This window comes from Solenopsis invicta, chromosome 1 (assembly GCF_016802725.1).
Source record: "Solenopsis invicta isolate M01_SB chromosome 1, UNIL_Sinv_3.0, whole genome shotgun sequence".
NCBI lineage: Eukaryota > Metazoa > Arthropoda > Insecta > Hymenoptera > Formicidae > Solenopsis > Solenopsis invicta.
Genome location: NC_052664.1, coordinates 6,547,941 through 6,565,015, shown reverse-complemented (window position 1 = coordinate 6,565,015; position 17,075 = coordinate 6,547,941). Strand labels below are relative to the sequence as shown.

The 17,075-nt window shown below is 34.4% G+C and overlaps 2 protein-coding genes across 3 annotated transcripts in view; one reads left to right on the top strand and one right to left on the bottom strand.

Annotated features, from left to right (window-relative positions):
* Positions 1-1,410, top strand: part of LOC113006141 — a 3,380-nt gene extending 1,970 nt beyond the window's left edge. Inside the window, exons 1-2 of the mRNA XM_026142073.2 lie at positions 1-732; positions 816-1,410. The exon at positions 1-732 is cut by the window's left edge and continues 1,970 nt beyond it. Coding sequence (XP_025997858.2) covers positions 1-732; positions 816-1,212 — 1,129 coding nt within the window. The 3' untranslated portion in view covers positions 1,213-1,410. The remainder of the gene's footprint in view (positions 733-815) is intronic.
* Positions 1,411-3,590: 2,180 nt separating this feature from the next.
* Positions 3,591-10,431, bottom strand: LOC105204954. Of its 2 annotated transcripts, XM_039449793.1 has the most exons (11): positions 10,333-10,431; positions 9,384-9,463; positions 9,043-9,161; positions 8,601-8,901; positions 8,371-8,432; positions 8,041-8,253; positions 7,690-7,828; positions 7,344-7,555; positions 6,998-7,102; positions 6,769-6,899; positions 3,591-6,595 (listed from the first exon to the last, which is right to left on the bottom strand). In XM_039449793.1, exons 2-9 carry the CDS (start codon positions 9,454-9,456, stop codon positions 7,091-7,093), a joined length of 1,131 nt encoding a protein of 376 aa, XP_039305727.1. In that variant the 5' UTR covers positions 9,457-9,463; positions 10,333-10,431; the 3' UTR covers positions 3,591-6,595; positions 6,769-6,899; positions 6,998-7,090. The 2 variants fall into 2 exon arrangements, with proteins under 2 accessions (XP_039305727.1, XP_039305725.1); XM_039449791.1 differs by lacking the exons at positions 7,344-7,555; positions 7,690-7,828; positions 8,041-8,253; ... (3 more) ...; positions 9,384-9,463; positions 10,333-10,431 and having other exon boundaries at positions 6,998-7,122.
* Between the last annotated feature and the right edge of the window lie 6,644 nt (positions 10,432-17,075).

Sequence of the window (17,075 nt, the reverse complement as noted above, 5' to 3'; positions counted from 1 at the left end):
TGCGCGAGAAATTGTGCTTGAGCACGTGCAAAGTGTCATGCAGAGATATGGCAACGTAAAGATAAACGTTATTTTTAATGGTGAATTTGTCGCAGGTGACAAACGCGCTAATAAGTGTATCACAACAAGAAATTATGAACTCTTTCAATGCTCCGATTTGCATGAGTGGTACCAGTTACACGTCATCGAGATAATCCTAGCATCGTTGGAGGAATTCCAAGAACGCGATAGCGGATGGGCGTTGTCGCGTATACTAAATTTAACAATAAATATAAACAAATATAACCCTTTGCATGCAGGATGCAACATCCAGTTACCAAGTAAAATTATGATGAAGAAAGCGGTAGTTAATGTAAAATCAAATGACAATGCATGTTTTGCATGGTCAGTGGTGGCCAGTCTGCATCCTGCCGAAAGGAATACAGATCGAGAATCTTCATATCCACATTATTCTACGGTATTAAATCTGAAAGGCATTGAGTTTCCAATGACACTGTCACAAATTAAAAAGTTTGAAATTCTCAACAAAATCTCCATTAATCTATACTGCATCGAGGAGAAGAAATTATCTATTTTTCCTATACGACTCACCGAACGAAAAATGGACAAACATATAAATCTGCTATACGTGCAGGATGACAATGTGGGACATTTTGCGTTGATAAAGAATATGTCCCGTCTCATGAGTTCACAACTCAGTAAGAAAAAGAATAAGAAATTCTTTTGTGATCGGTATGTATATATTTCGGAAAATACAAAAATATGTATATATAAATATATTTTTTCTAATTTCTCAAAAATAAATTATATTTTAGATGTCTACATTATTTTAGTTCGAACGACAAGTTGGAAATTCACACAATGGACTGTGGAAAGATAAACGATTGCGCTATCATATTACCAAGCGAAGATGACAAATGGCTAAGCTTTAAAAATTACTGTCGAAAGGAACGAATGCCGTTTATCGTATACGCCGATTTGGAATGCATCCTGGAGAAGACTGAGGATGAGAAAAATTACCAGCATCATCGAGTATTTAGCATAGCATATTATGTACACTGTGCGTATGACAATTCGCTATCAATGTATCGGTTTCATCGCGATAAGAATTGTATCGCGTGGTTCGTTGAGCAACTTAAAGATTTAGCACAAATTGTAAATAATATTCTGTCGGTTAATGTTCCCATGGATTTAACACAAGACCAATTTTAAATATCTCCGTAGTCCAATTCGGTGTATAACCTTTATCAAAAATGGTCTTAAATTTGCTCGCGCGTACCGATTCACCCACTTTGAACCGCGCGGGTGCATCAATTTTTATGCGACTATACACAGTGGATAAGAGTTTTTCGGCAATCGCAGGGGTAACATTGATAGGTCGCATACCAATAGTACGATGCCTTTGCGAGTTGTATTCTAATACGAGACGTGGTAACAAATCGATCCATTTATAATTTCCATTAAGCGTAAACTGCTTCCACATGTCGTTCTTTAATGAACGGTTGAACCGTTCAACGACTGATGCCTTCATTACGGAATATGTTGAATAATGATTGATATCATGTTTTTTCAATAGTTTCTGTACCGTGGCGTTGTAAAATTTTTTTCCTCTGTCAGTCTGCAAATTTTTTGGACATCTTTCATCGTCTCGTATTATCTTTGCAATCGCATTAGCCATTTCATTGCCACTCTTGGCCTTGAGAGGCACAGCCCATGCATACTTGCTCAATACATCGATAACGGTGAGTATGTAATGGTAACCTCGGTTAAATCTCATGTAAGGCCGCATCTCAACCACATCCGCTTGCCGCAGGTCATCGTATCCGCGAACAATGACATGCCTTCTCGGAAAATTTCTTCTCGCTGGAGCATGAAGTTCCTCCACTAACAGCTGCTTTTTGGAATTGTTCATGTTTGATTCACAAATGATGGAGAGATCTAATGTATCGTTTTTTCTACTCTGCGCTATTAGTCACTGTATCGAGTTGTCTTTGAATTTTGTTAAGCATAATCTCCACCTTATTTTGGAGAGTAACAATCTTCCTCTCGATTTCGTCCTGGTGATCTTTCAAAATTTGTATACTCTGTTGTACATATCGTTTATTGGCAGCATCGCCATCATCTACAGGTAACGCTACGTGACGAATCTTGCATGACTTTGCATCAAAATTGGCGTTGACCTTGCAAAGAGCATTATCGCGGACGTAACTTCTTATTAATCCGTTCCATTTGTAATACGATCCCGTTCCGCTATTTCCGAGCGATATCCCAAACTTATTGATTGACATTTCAACGTTGACTAAAATAATATGAATAGCACGACTCAATTTATAATTAAACCAGCTTCGCGAAGTTCCTCGATAATCGACAGGATCTCGTTATCGTGAGCGTTGTGTCCGGCTTGGCGTGAGGCCTCGACCAATCGAAGACGATCGACGAGTTCGTTCGGATCGTTCCAATGAATGTACACGGAAAAAAAAGATTAGTTGCAACAGCAAGATTTTGGGTGTGCCAGCTAAATTTCAGTCGTAACATATGGATACCTAAAATTTTAGCAGCATGGCCAATTTTAATTAGCTGTAAATATTGTAGGTAAGAGTTACAAGAATTTAGCTACGACAGTCATTTTAACGTGTGGCTACAGTATAACATATTACAACGATTGACACATAATTTTATAAGGGGGACACGAATTTAGGTGCTTCTGATAATAATTTAGGTGCCATTGCAAATCCAACCTTGAATTCAGAGCTAAGATTGGGTCCACGACACCTACTTCAGTTTGCAATATTAATTATTAGGGTTAGCTATGACAGTCATTTTAACGTGTAGCTACAGTAAAACGTGTTTCAACGGTTGATACATAATTTTACATGAGAGACGCAAATTTAGGTGCTTCTGATAATATTTTAGGTGCCATTGCAAATCCAACCTTAAATCCAGAGCTAAGATTGTGTCCATGACACCTACTTCAGTTTGCAATATTATTTATTAGGGTTAGGTTCCAAAACGTCCTTTCCGAGAAAAACTTTACTCAAAATACATAGTACACATAACGCATACTATATTATATCGAGTAAAATTTTCCTGTGAGAGGATGTTTTGGAATGTAGCTTACATCTTAAGTCCTATTTTTGAGCACATAGGAATAATTTTCGCATAAAAAAATAGCAGAAGAATCAATGGAAAAATAGCATTTTATTATATTCATAGGCCAAAGTTATTCGACAGTTAAGTGTTTAAAAACAGAATCTTGTCCTATTATAATTTACAAAAATTATTTCTATGTGTTTAAAAATAGGACCTAAAATCTAAGCTACATTCCAAAACATCCTCTCAGAGGACAATTGATATAATATAATATAATATGCGATACGTGTACTATTTCAAGTAAAGTTTTTCTCGGAAAGGATGTTTAAGATATATAGAAATAAATAAATCTGTAAATACATATAAAACACATTATATTTGTTCATAAAAAAGAAATATATTATATATATGTAACATAAATTTTATATATAATATGTATATATATATATATATATATATATATATGTAAATATAACATACATGCATACATAATATTTTTGCATAAGTTCCTTTAATAATTAAGATAGCTTACTTTAATATAGTTTAAACGCACTATTTCATTATCGTACAAATCAGAAATAGATATGAATAATTTTTATTAATATTTTATAAAATACGGTATTAAATAGGATGATGCAAAATAACATATTGTTCACCAGTGCTTGCAGTATAAGCAAATAAAGGAAAAGAGTCGTACAAATTATCATATTTTACCGACAGCCACTTTGTATTTTGTTTCGACTTTACTTCAAAACCACCAATGTTGTCATTAAGACCTACATTTAATAAAGAAGAACAAACAAAAATTGGGACATTTTGATGAATAATAATAAGTTGAACTTCTACAAAAACAGGACAAGAACTTTTGTCAATTCCATATACCAATATCATTGTAGGTTGATATTTAGTACCTTTATAATTAACCCAATTGGCAATAAAACATGGTTTAGAAATTATATCCTTAGGTAATGACAACGCAAAAAAATGAAAATAATCATGTTTAGTAATATCAAAAAATTTTCCTGATCCAATTTGAATAGTAGGAACAATGCTGTTTTGAGCCATAAGTCTATAACAAAACGAAAGCTGATGTCGAATGGCAATAGAAAGAAGAATATTTTTTCTTGACGTAACAACAGTAGAAATTTTTTTTAAAATTTTATGAAAGCCTTCAAGTCTTATCACTGATAACAACATTATTGGTCCAGATTTTATCATAACACTTGCGTAATGAATCAAATTGTGATGTTTGGGTTTTAAACGTTGATTTGTACATTTTACATATTGATTATAATGTTCTAAAACCAATATTTTAAATGCAGATGCAGATTCCTCTGATACTGACTTACTGGACAGAAACTCTATTATTTCTTTTAATAACAAATATAATTTCCAGAATGGGTCATCAAATGATTTTACAAGGTGTCCAGTAATTATTCCGAAAAGTCTACAAAAGGTTAACATTTCTGAGGCTGTCATTTTTAGTTTGCTTTTTGTTGCAAAATCGTCAGCAATACAAGGTTGTTTATTCTGTGCATCAAGACCATAATCAAACATTTGCAAACTGTAATTGAGACCTGCCAAGTTAAAATCACCTATATTAATAAAATTATTTATTATTGGAATCATATCATAGTGAGCGATACCTTCTGCAATATCATGCATCATATCAACATAGATATTGTCTATTACGTGAAATGAAGTAACTGTGTTAAAAATACACTCTTCTTTGATTCCGGTTAAAGAAACGTTTTCTAAGGCTACATCAGCACTATAAGATTCACGTGTTCTAAGAACAGATTCATCTTCCAGACAAGTAGTTTCAGAAATAGTACGATGTAATTTGCAAAACCTACATGTATAGTTTGCCCGGAAACTTTCAACAAACCCACACATGGCGTGAAGACCCAAATTGTCACCAAATAATAAACCTAGTACAAAGTATATTTTATAAATGTTACCATTTACATTAATTGTTATTCCAACGTGTTCTAAAAAATTCAGCTCCTCAATTAAAGGTGCAAATGTTTTTTTGTTTCCAAATTCTTTACGATCTTGAGACTTAAACAAAAGAACCAAAAAGAAATTCTCCAAACGAGATATACATTCAGGCGGCAAACATGGTATATAGCAATAAACTCCTCCAAGAGAAGCACTATGTGACCCTAATGGATTGTTTACTTCCCAATCATCGTAATACACAAATAGTGGTAAAACTATATCATTATTTTTAAAGCTTTCTCTTTTACTATGCCAAAGTTTGGATTGGATAAAGTTTTTTACACTATTTGATTTTTTAAGTGAATTAATATAAGAAATTGTTGCAGTAAAAGCGTCAGGTAGTTGAAAAAATTTTTGTAATACTTGTCTCAAAGGTATGAAATAGCCACAAACATCTTTAATTTTTTCAGTAGTGGAAGTTCCAATTCTTTTGCGGATTCTTTTTTTATGTATGTAATATTTAACAGGAGCTATATAATTGCCACAAGCCTTAAAATATTTCATGCGTTGGTATTCATTTCTAAGATGATCAAATTGATTTTCAAAACAATGAAACATTGATATAATATTTTCCATTGTTTCATTATTACAATTTAGAGCAGTAAAATGTGAAACAATTTTTTCTTTTAAGATAGAAATGTGACCACTTATGAGAAATGTACAACTGTCCTGAATAATAGATTGAATGTATTTTCGCGGAATTGAAGATGTATAATACAATTTTGCAACAAAAGCATCACAACTTTTTCTTACGAGAGATTTAAATTCGATAGGAGTTATTGACGAAGATTTATTGTTACTTAATTCTATTGAGATTACATCATTGTTACTTATATTAACATTGCTAATAAGACAGGATTCTTTTTTTCTTTCAATTTGTGTTTCAGTAGGTTCAATTAATACTTTAGATACATGTTGTTCAGAAGCAGGCCAGGCAGGAAAATTATGATTAGATCCAATTAAATGGCTTCGTAAAGAATTCCATGAAGACCATTTACGATTGCATCCATCTTCACCACATTTAAAAATTGTTAATGAATCAATATGTTTAATGTTAAAATGTACTAAAAGACCATTAACAGACGTAATAGTCTCTTTGCATAAAAAACATACAGGCATGATACAATCTGAATAATTTTAACGTTTTAAAATTTTAAAGTAATTTATATTCTTGAATTCTTGCTAAAAAGGCACTAGTAAGCTGGGAATTCTTTCGCTTGTCCCACGTAGTTTCAAAGTCGTACACAGCTCTTTGCAAAAACATAAATACTTGGCCTACTTCAAAAGGATATCGGATATTTAAAGCATTGCAAGACTTTACAATAAAATCTATGGCTTTTAATGGTGTCTCCACTTCGTACCTGTAGTTATTGATGACAACAAAACATTGACTAATGTCGTCAAAACTAGGGCCAACTATTATTGCAATAGGTTGCGAGGTTAAACCAAATGAATGTAATTTGATCGTTCGCTCATGTAATCTTGTTTCAAGATCAGCAATTGTCTGCAAAAAAAGATAATTTTATGAGATAAATATGATTTAAATATTTAAATTTTAATAGTTTATTTATTCTATACGCTACACACACACACACACACACACACACACACACACACACACACACACATACATATACATGTATGTAATGAAATAGATTATTTTAATTGTATTCGTACTTTTACATGTAGAAGAAACCCTTCTTCACATTCCTCTCTAGAAGGTCTCCAATTCCTCGGTTGGCCTTTTTTAACTGTTATCACAGGAAATAGATGACATATCAAGGATAATGTTGCAATTGTAGAACCATCTGTTCAGACGAAAATAATAATATAAAAGGTACTGTGATTATAATAAAGTTATTTTCAGTAATTACAATATTATGGCAAAAAAGAATATCTTTTATACCTGGCGTAAAAACATTATTCAAACGATTTTTGGCTTTAGATTGTACTTTATCGATTATAAAGGCAGATAATTTTGGCCATGCAAGATAAAGTTTTAAATTGCAACCTGGATACAACGTTTCAAAATCAGTTTCCAACTGAAAGTAAAGAATATAAAAATACAAATCACACATTTATTTTCTAATTAAGTTTTTAATTTTTTTACAAATGTTAAATATTAATTAATGATTTTTTTCCATGTTATATAATACAAATAAAATGAAAGAAATTGGAAAACTTATATTAATAATTGCAAATTAAAATTTTTGCTGTTCAATATATGTAAAAAAATATTTTAATAAGCTTACCAATGTATAACCTAGAGAATCAGATAGAGCTGGAAATTTAGCCATATATTCATGGCAAGGTTCTTTATCAGATAAAAGTTTTTTAATTCTTTTCTTAGCAGTCAAAGACCAATATTCTTGAACTTTTTGCCACGGTTTTGAATTATTTTGTAACCATAATAGATATTCTTCATAAGGCAAAATATTTTCATTGTTATCGTTACTTAATTCGCCTATAAAAAATAAACAAAAATTAAATTTTAAATAAATATTTTTTTGTATTTAGAAACTTGTATTGCCACCTATTACAATGATTACTAAATATCAGACTTTTAATGATATATAAAGAGACTTGTACAGAACTTACTATCAGTCTCATCTTGAACCACATCTTTCAAATTGAGCAAGCCTACTTTAATAAGTTTTCTTCGTATTGAATAGTATTTTGTAAGAATTTTGCCTCTACCCTGTGATTCACCTTTTTTGTGTTTTATATACCATACACTCTGCAACCAAAAATGCTGATAATGAAATTATGTTATACAACAAAATGTACTAATTATTTTTTAATAGAATTATGATTATACAATTTATAAAATTTTTATTGCCAGTGTATTATGTACATAATTTACTCATAGTCAATAGTTTCTATAAATTTGATTTTAATAGTGTAAGATTATTTAATAGCTTATAATATTATTTACAAAGCTAAATTTACCTTTTCTTCAGTTGGAAATAACTTTTTGACGTGATTACTTAGAAAAGCTGCTCTGTTACTTGTGATATTATTATTAATATTACAGCTTAATTCATTGCTCACAATTATTTTTGCAAGCTTATTTAGTGAATCATTATTTAACTTGCCCTCATTTTTATATGAACGCAGCAACAATAAACCATCATCGGATTTTTTCAATAATGCTTCAAGATCCTGCATAATAATAAGAAATAAATTTGTATAGTAAATTTGTATGATACGAGTGAAACCTAAATGCCGAGTGAAACTTATTTTAAGTGGGTAATGTAGAAAATAAATCACATAACTTACATATCTGTCACTATTATTTGCATGATTCAAATCATGTTCAATTAGTTCACTCGACAATACATCTAAAAAGAGAATAATTGATTAGAAGATAAATAACAGGAATAAAAAATAAAATAATAAAAATAAAAATTTTAGAATAAAAAAATAAAAATTTTAATTATAAAATAATATAAACATAGTCAATTTATATTATATTAAAAAAGTGTTAACAATACTCAATAAATTCTCACCACTATATTCTGAACCTGTGTCAGGTCCAGATATTGTAATTAAGCAATTATCCTGAATATTATTTACATCGATTAAATGTTGTTGATCAACAGCTACAACATTTGTATATTGCTGCGCAGTAGTAATGATTGTATTTTGAGGTCTCTGATTTGTTGGAACTACTGCATTTTGAGATTCGTGCTCTGTTAAAATTATAGTTTCTTGTTGTGTTACAACTTTTTTATTTAGATGTTCTGTATCTGATTTTAGTTTTTTATTAGGATTAGTGTCAATAACATGTACTTGCTCTTCTGTTTGTAACTGCAGAATGTAGAATATAAAATATTATTTCAAAATAATTAAAAATCACCAAATTTAATATTAACAAGAGGACAATTATACTTGTTTTTAAAGACAAGATCATTTAATACCTAATATAATCATATAAAAAGAAATGAATACCTCGCAAACATAATTCTTCAAATTTTTTTGAAATTTTCGTCGAGGTCCTATTTGTGGAATTAATAATTTTAAATCTTCCTCTGTTAAGATGTCCAATTGCTCTATTTCAATATCTTGAGCTGTAAATAGCACTACTGTATAACAGTTTCATAATAAACCTTATAAACAAGATAAATTGAAAATTTAATTAACATATAATAAACAATATATATAATACAAATAAATTGAGCAAAATAGCAATGCCACAAAAAAACATACACAAATCTTGTGTTTAAATATTGACACCTGGCAATTAACACCTATCAAATTTCTCTAATTATAGACGTATATTAATAACGTACCTACGAAATTTGCAATTATTTCTGCATTCAATCCCCATTCAGTTAATAAACTGTTTATATTATTATCCGACATGTTATTCCTAAATATAATGTTAATAAATACATAAATATATTCTTTCTTACCTAATGAACATATATATATATACATACATACATACACACACACACACACACACACACACACACACACACACACATAAATATATACACATCACGATACCAAAATGAAAGTCAAGTTGATATTATATATAATATAATATTCAAAATAAGTATACAACAAAAATACAAAGACAAGCTCTCGCAAATGGAGAGAAACCGGCAAACAAATGCGACAGAAGCCTTCACCCCTCGATAACGATTTGGATCGTTGAATCTCGATCTCAGATATGTAGCGTTCGTCTGAAGATCTTATGGACTTTACAGACACCAGCTCTTTTTCATCAAATGATTTATACAGAATTTATTAAAATATTAAATTAAATTAATTAATATAAACTCGAAAGATTTACTAAAATACTTTGATAGCAGATGAGCCATAACCTCGAATAAAAACTTAGACTACGTTTCATTTAACGCATAATATACATGACATATCATTTTATCCTTGTCCAAATGTTAAACAAGGACGAAATGATACATCATGCGTATCATGCATGCGTGAAACGGAACGAAGCTTTGCTCGGTTTCTTGTATATGAGCCAGGACGAGAAAGAAAGAGAAAGAGACTTATTGAGAAGTTAGATCTTCCTTCTCTGCAGGAAGATCTGGTGTCTGTAAGGTCTATAAGATTTTCAGACAAATGCTACATACTTGAGATCGAAATCCAAATCGTTATCGAGGAGTAAAGGCTTCTGTCGCGAAGTCTGCTTATCCGTCTCTCTTCCTTTGCGAAAGCTTGCCTTTGGTTATACATATGAGCACTTTTTTATGCAAAAAAAATTTTTGGTACCTTATACGAGAGCAAAACACCAGATATGATCCGCAGGAGCACGTGCAGGACGTTCACGGGCAGCGTCACTAGCCGTGTTGCTGCCCGTGAACGCCCCGTGACAGATGAAAATCGCGCCAGCCATGTCGCCTTGCTCGCCACAGCGCGGCGGTGCCGTGCTTATCAACAGGCCGGCCACGGGCCACGTGCAGGGACCCGTGGCCGGCCGAAACCAAAAAGGAGATGTTCACAAAAGGAGAGCGCGCACGAACGTGTCTCTTCTTGGCGTCCCTACCACCTCGTTTTCAGCGCGACTTTTAACATAAAGAGCAACAGAAGAACGTACGATACTACGAAACTACAATACACATTATTACTTACCTTATAACTTATTTTTTCACTTTTTAGATCAGTCACATAATTACGTACAACACTACATACTTAGCCGTGAATCACTTAGTTACACACTTTTGTTGCGTTAGTTATAGTTGTTAGCTACGGCAGCAAACTTATAGTTTGTAATCGGTATGATCACTGCAAACAAGTATACTTAGCTAAGAAATCTATATAGTAACAGTACTAGCAAATTCTTTAGCTATAACAGCAAATACAGTTTCAGCTAACCATGATTAGTTGCAACGGTGAAAATTTTTCTTTCCGTGTAATCAATCTTGTTGTCGTTTAACGTAACGTTGTTCGGTATACCTCGTCCAACTTTATCCAGTGCTAACATGGGGGAGATTATATTTTTATACTTGTGTCCTTTGTTACCTAGTATTGGATTACATTCACCATGGTCTCGCCTATGTGCGTTTGTAGTTAATATGATATCCTTATACTTCTCTACAGTCTTCTCGTCATTCGTGTAGATATCAGCGTTGGGTATTTTCATGAAAATTAACTCGTACAGACCTTGAGTACCCTTGTATCTTTTACCGTCTATGGATATATCATCGTTCTTGTGCAAGTCGATACGTTTGTTACCAAGCATCGTTCCGGTATTGTTGAAGTAAACTCCGTAAACATTATCTACGTTGACCGTTTTTTTACCGCTCAAAACAGCTCCCATATATTTTTGTCCCAATGGACCATAATGTATTTGTAATTTTTTTTGCCCCTCAGACGTTTTTAACTGTTGTCGAACGGACATCACAAGCGGCTCATCGGTGATTTCGAAAACCTCTTCAACGGAGCATGATTCTGCAATAAATCGCTATCTTGTAACATTTGTGATGCTTTATTAAAATTAATTGGTACAGTTTGCAATTTAATTGGAGTAGAAGTCATTATTGAATTATTAAACGAAATGTTCGACCGTTTTCGTTTTGGTTCCACGTATTCTTCATCTCCCGAAAAGAATGCTTCACTCTCAGCCTGTTTAGACCCATTTTCAACTCCAACGGTATTTTCAACAATCTGTTTTAGAGGTTCAATGATTGGCTTAAAATGTCTTTCCAATGCAATATCTTCTTCCATTTTACCCGTTTTTAATGCGCGATATTTTTTGCGAATTGTGTTACTTGTTTTTACAATCTGTTTAGCTATCTTCTCGCGATCTATGTTATTATCCATGTTGAACATTCAACGTATCGACAACAACTAATCATTCTACGGTATTGCAAAGTCGTTAAATCTTTTTCTATATCTTCCATCGACAAGCGCGCTGTCCTTGTCTATCACTAGAAATCCATATTTTTGTTGCCAACAAATCTGGCATAAATCGCAGAAATCCTTGTAAGACATGTCAGTGTTTACATGATCGTTGTATACATGCTTCAGATTGGTGCCATCCTGTTTGAACATAATTAACAAATTCGCGTTGTCACGTATAAGATGCTTCGGTATCTTGGCATACGTCTGACAGAGATAGAAGCAGTCAACGTTAGCATGCCGACCCATTGCAAAGTACTCTCTTATCGTATCTTGCTTGTCGCATGCTACATCATCAAAGATAAAGATGGAATTCGGAAGCGCTTCGCTCGGAGGAATGACGTTGCTGTTGTTGGAGAATGCAAAATACCCAACTTTTTCAATCGGTGTTAATAAGTTTTCCAGATATCGATATTTCGGCTGCTGAAGCGATTTCGAGTACACATACACGTTCTCGAAACGTACACCGTGCGGGCTTTCCAGCATGCTTATCAACACGTTTGTCTTGCCACAATTTGACGGACCGCAAATGATGCCACGTATAGAAATCGGTAGCATATTTCCATGTCTGCGTGTTTTTATTTCGGGTGTTATCTTATCATCAAAATTAATTACTCTAATTGCCTGCGGTTGCCGTACAAACCGCATATTTTCATTCCCTCTACGGTAACAACTGAAAAATTTCTATTGCGGGCAGCTTCTATTTATAGAGGCGCGTAGAGTGAAATCGCTCAGTATGCAAAATGTTTCTTATCGTGTCAGATATCTGTGATGTACACAGTTTGACTAGCGAACAGTTAAAATATATACCAAAAGTTGTTTTGCTACAAAAGTTTCACAATTACATCGATCATTTATGGGACAAATTGCCCAAACATATAAAAACAGATTCGGAGGTTCAACAGTACCGTCGGTGTTTCAAACATTATAATTTACCGTCTCAGCATACGCATATAGACGGTCCGGCACCGTTGAGAAAGAATTGCTGCGAATGCCTGCGAAAGGCTGCGGTTTGTTAAATCGCGCGATTAATGCACTTTCTTTCGAATTACATATCCCCAGTTATCAGTATTGCGGTCCAGGAACACGTTTAGAAGAGCGATTGGCTCGAGGTGACCGAGGCATCAATCCATTGGATGCGGCGTGTCGTGAGCATGATATAGCCTATTCGTACAGCAACGATCTGGCGAAAAGACACGTGGCTGATAATATACTCGCCTCGAAAGCACGGAAACGCATTACAGCGAGAGATTCAAGTCTCGGAGAGAAAGCTGCTGCGACAGCAGTTTGGGCGGCTATGAAAACCAAGATGAAAATCGGTATGGGTCTGAAATCAAAGAAGAAGAAGAAGAAGAAGACAACGCGCAAGCGGATACTTCCGGTAGCAAAACGTGGTGGTATTCTACCCGTCCTGCCATTGTTGGGAGTTCTCGGATCATTGGTCGGAGGAGCGGCTGAAGTAGCAAAGGCCGTAAATGATAACAAAGCGGCACAGCGTCAACTGGAGGAATTAAAACGTCATAATCGTGTCATGGAAGGTCATGGAGTTTATCTCGCTCCGTATAAACGCGACCGAGGAGTATCAAGAAGAAAAAAAAAAATGTCGATGAAACATTAAAAATGCCAAAGGTGTTACTACAAACCTTGAATTACTTCAACTAGCAAAACCTATGCGCATTCCACATTTCCGAGGAATTTTTATGCGTACTTCATTACCAACGGGGGGAGCACGCCGAAACGAGAGCGGTATCATGAATTTGGACAGTGTCGAAGGACCGGGTACTCATTGGGTGGCGTACGCAAAGAGCGGGAATCGTGCTATATATTTCGACAGTTTTGGTAATCTTCGACCACCACAAGAATTGGTGCGATACTTTAACAGTGATGTGACGTATCGAGTACAATCACGCGCGTTATCAACGTTACAATCAAAGCAACTGTGGTCAACTATGCCTACGTTTTCTACAATCGGTTGACAATCAATTTAAAGATCAACATTTTGCTATTTAACTCAGTATACAACATGTCACTGACGTTTACGTTAACCGGCAAAAGTAACGTCCTCGCGGTAAGCTACTTTCCAGCTGTAGATTTAAGCGATGGTGATTACGAGCTCGGTCTGACAGACTTTGAAACCTATAATACGATACCTAATATAAATTCCTCAAATAACAAATTTTACTATGACAAAGACGACAAGGAAATTATCATTCCCGAAGGATCGTACGAACTGCGTGACATTGACAAGTATCTGAGACATGCTATATCTCATGTCTCAAATGATGTTACTAGGAAGAAGTTGCTTCATAAAGAGATCGATGAAGACGAGGATAACGAGATTATGATTCGCGCCAACAATAATACTATGAAGAGCAAGATCAAGTGCTCTTATCGAATAAATTTTAGCAAATCCGACAACATTGGATCGCTGTTGGGATTTTCCTCAAATCGTATGCTTGAACCTCGACAATGGCACGAACCAGACTTACCTATAAATATAATCAATGTAAACATTATTCGCATAGAATGTAACCTGACCGCTGGTGCGTATAGCAACGACAAGTGCGTGCATACGATACATGAATTTTCACCGAGTGTTCCTCCCGGGTATAAAATCTCGGAAACGCCTGCACAGATCATTTACCTTCCGATCGTCGTACGGAGCATTACTGACTTGACTATTCGCATTGTGGATCAAAACGATCGATTAATTGATTTCCGCGGAGAGGAGATTACTGTTAGATTGCACGTACGAAGACGATAACGTGAGATGCTCGTGCTGAATGAGCAAGAGCGAGACACAATTTGCAACAAGAAGATCACAACAATCAAAAAGACAGCAATCAAGAATATCCAATTGCTTGGTAAAAAGAAACTTACTCCATCAAACGTTGCATATTTGAGATCACTGGGATTCACCGTACAAAATTTCTGAGATGTCTAATATTCTAAACATTGGAGGTGACCCGATCTTTGACGATAGCATTGTCAAGATTGAAACTCACTCGTATAATCCATACGCTAACACTACGTTTGGACATAGTGATGAAATAAGGATACCTATACAACAACAGGATTTATACACATTGCCGTGCGAAAGTTTTCTCTATGTCGAAGGAAGATTAGTGAAGAAAAAAAAAATGATGATGATGACGATGATGCATCAGAAATAAAACTTGGAAATAATTGTGTAGCGTTCATGTTTGATGAAATTCGATATGAAATCAACGGTGTGGAAATTGATCGCAACAGAAACGTTAGAATCACTAGTACTCTAAAGAACTATGTATCTCTTACGTTTGACAAAGGAATGATAATGCAGAATGCCGGATGGGACATGTCGTCCACTCTGTGGGAAAATTATTTCAATTTTTGCGTGCCGCTAAATTTACTGCTGGGCTTTTGCGAGGATTACAAACGCATGGTTGTTAACGCACGCCATGAATTAATTTTGATACGAGCGCGCAATGATAACAATTCTATTGTGGGAACGAATAGAACAACGGAACCGGAAATTGAATTGTTCAAAGTACAGTGGCGAATGCCACATGTTACGTTAAATGAAGTCAATAAATTGTCCATACTACGAGTTTTGGAAAGCGGGCGATATCTAAGTATGAGTTTTCGTTCCTGGGATCTGTATGAGTACCCCTTGTTGCAGAGCACAACCAAACATTCGTGAGCTGTTAAAACTGCAACACAATTAGAAAAGCCTCGCTTCGTTATCTTTGCACTACAGACTGGTCGCAAGAATATCATGTCTCAAGATGCTACTATTTTTGACGATTGTAATTTGATCAATGTGAAACTTTATCTCAACTCTGAATTTTATCCGTACGATGACTTGAACCTAGACTTTCGTAAATCTAAATACTCCATCCTGTTTGACATGTACCAACGTTTTCGTAAATCTTATTATGGACGTGATTGCTACGATACGCTGCTTAACGTGGTCACATTTCTGCAAAGAGGACCTTTTACAGTGATTGATTGCTCGCGGCAAAACGAGTCCATCAAAAGTGCTACTGTGGACGTGCGCATTGAATTTGATTGCAAAGAAAATGTGCCAGCGAGCACTACCGCCTATTGCCTTATCTTACATGATCGTGTAATTGAATACTGTCCATTGTCTAACGTTGTGCGCAAAATCATGTAAAATGCAGCGTTAGCAAATATCTTTAATAAAATACCGAGATATTTTGTGATATGGTACAATTTCAAAAATTACTTGTCATGGTTGTGCCAACATTTGTGGATCTGCAAGGATTCACCATTGGAAAAAAATTTATTGTAAAGGAAGTAGCGGTATTGAAACAAGGAAACGTTCTCACGCATTACATTTTTACGAATTCTATGCCATGGAATGCATTGACAAAATCCGAAAGATCTTGCGTTTCTTGGTTGACTGCTTATCACCATGGATTACAATGGGAAGATGGAATAGTTCAGTATCCGAAAGCGAAGCACCTGATTTCAACAGCTGTATATGATAAAAACAATGATGAAGCTATCGTATACGTTAAAGGCCATGAAAAACGAGAATGGTTGAAAAATATACTTGATGTCAGTGTAAGAAATAATGTTATCATCGAGACCGTGAATGCTGATTACGAAGACATTGAATCTTTAAATAATTTGGATACAGCGAACACTATACGATGTGCAAAACATATTAAGAATTGTGCTATGCAGAATGTATTTAAATTATACAATTATTGGTTACAATGTCAAAAAGATGCTTTAAAATAAAAAATGTATAAACGTATTTATGGTATATTTTTTTATCTTCTCCTGTAATGCATAAGTAATTCGTAGACGTTAGACGTTTGATAATAGTATGGTTGAACCCGTCAACCATACTATTATGAAACGTCTAACGTACTACACTCGAACGTCAGTAGTACAATGTAGTAGTAGTATGATCGTCAACCATACTATTATCAAACGTCTAACGTACTACACTCGAACGTCTGTAGTACAATGTAGTAGTATGATAGACGTACGATGTACAATAGACGTATGGTAAACGTATGGTCGATGTACGATAGACGTACGGTAGACGTACGATAGACGTACGGTAGACGTACGACAGACGTATGGTAGACGTAGACGTA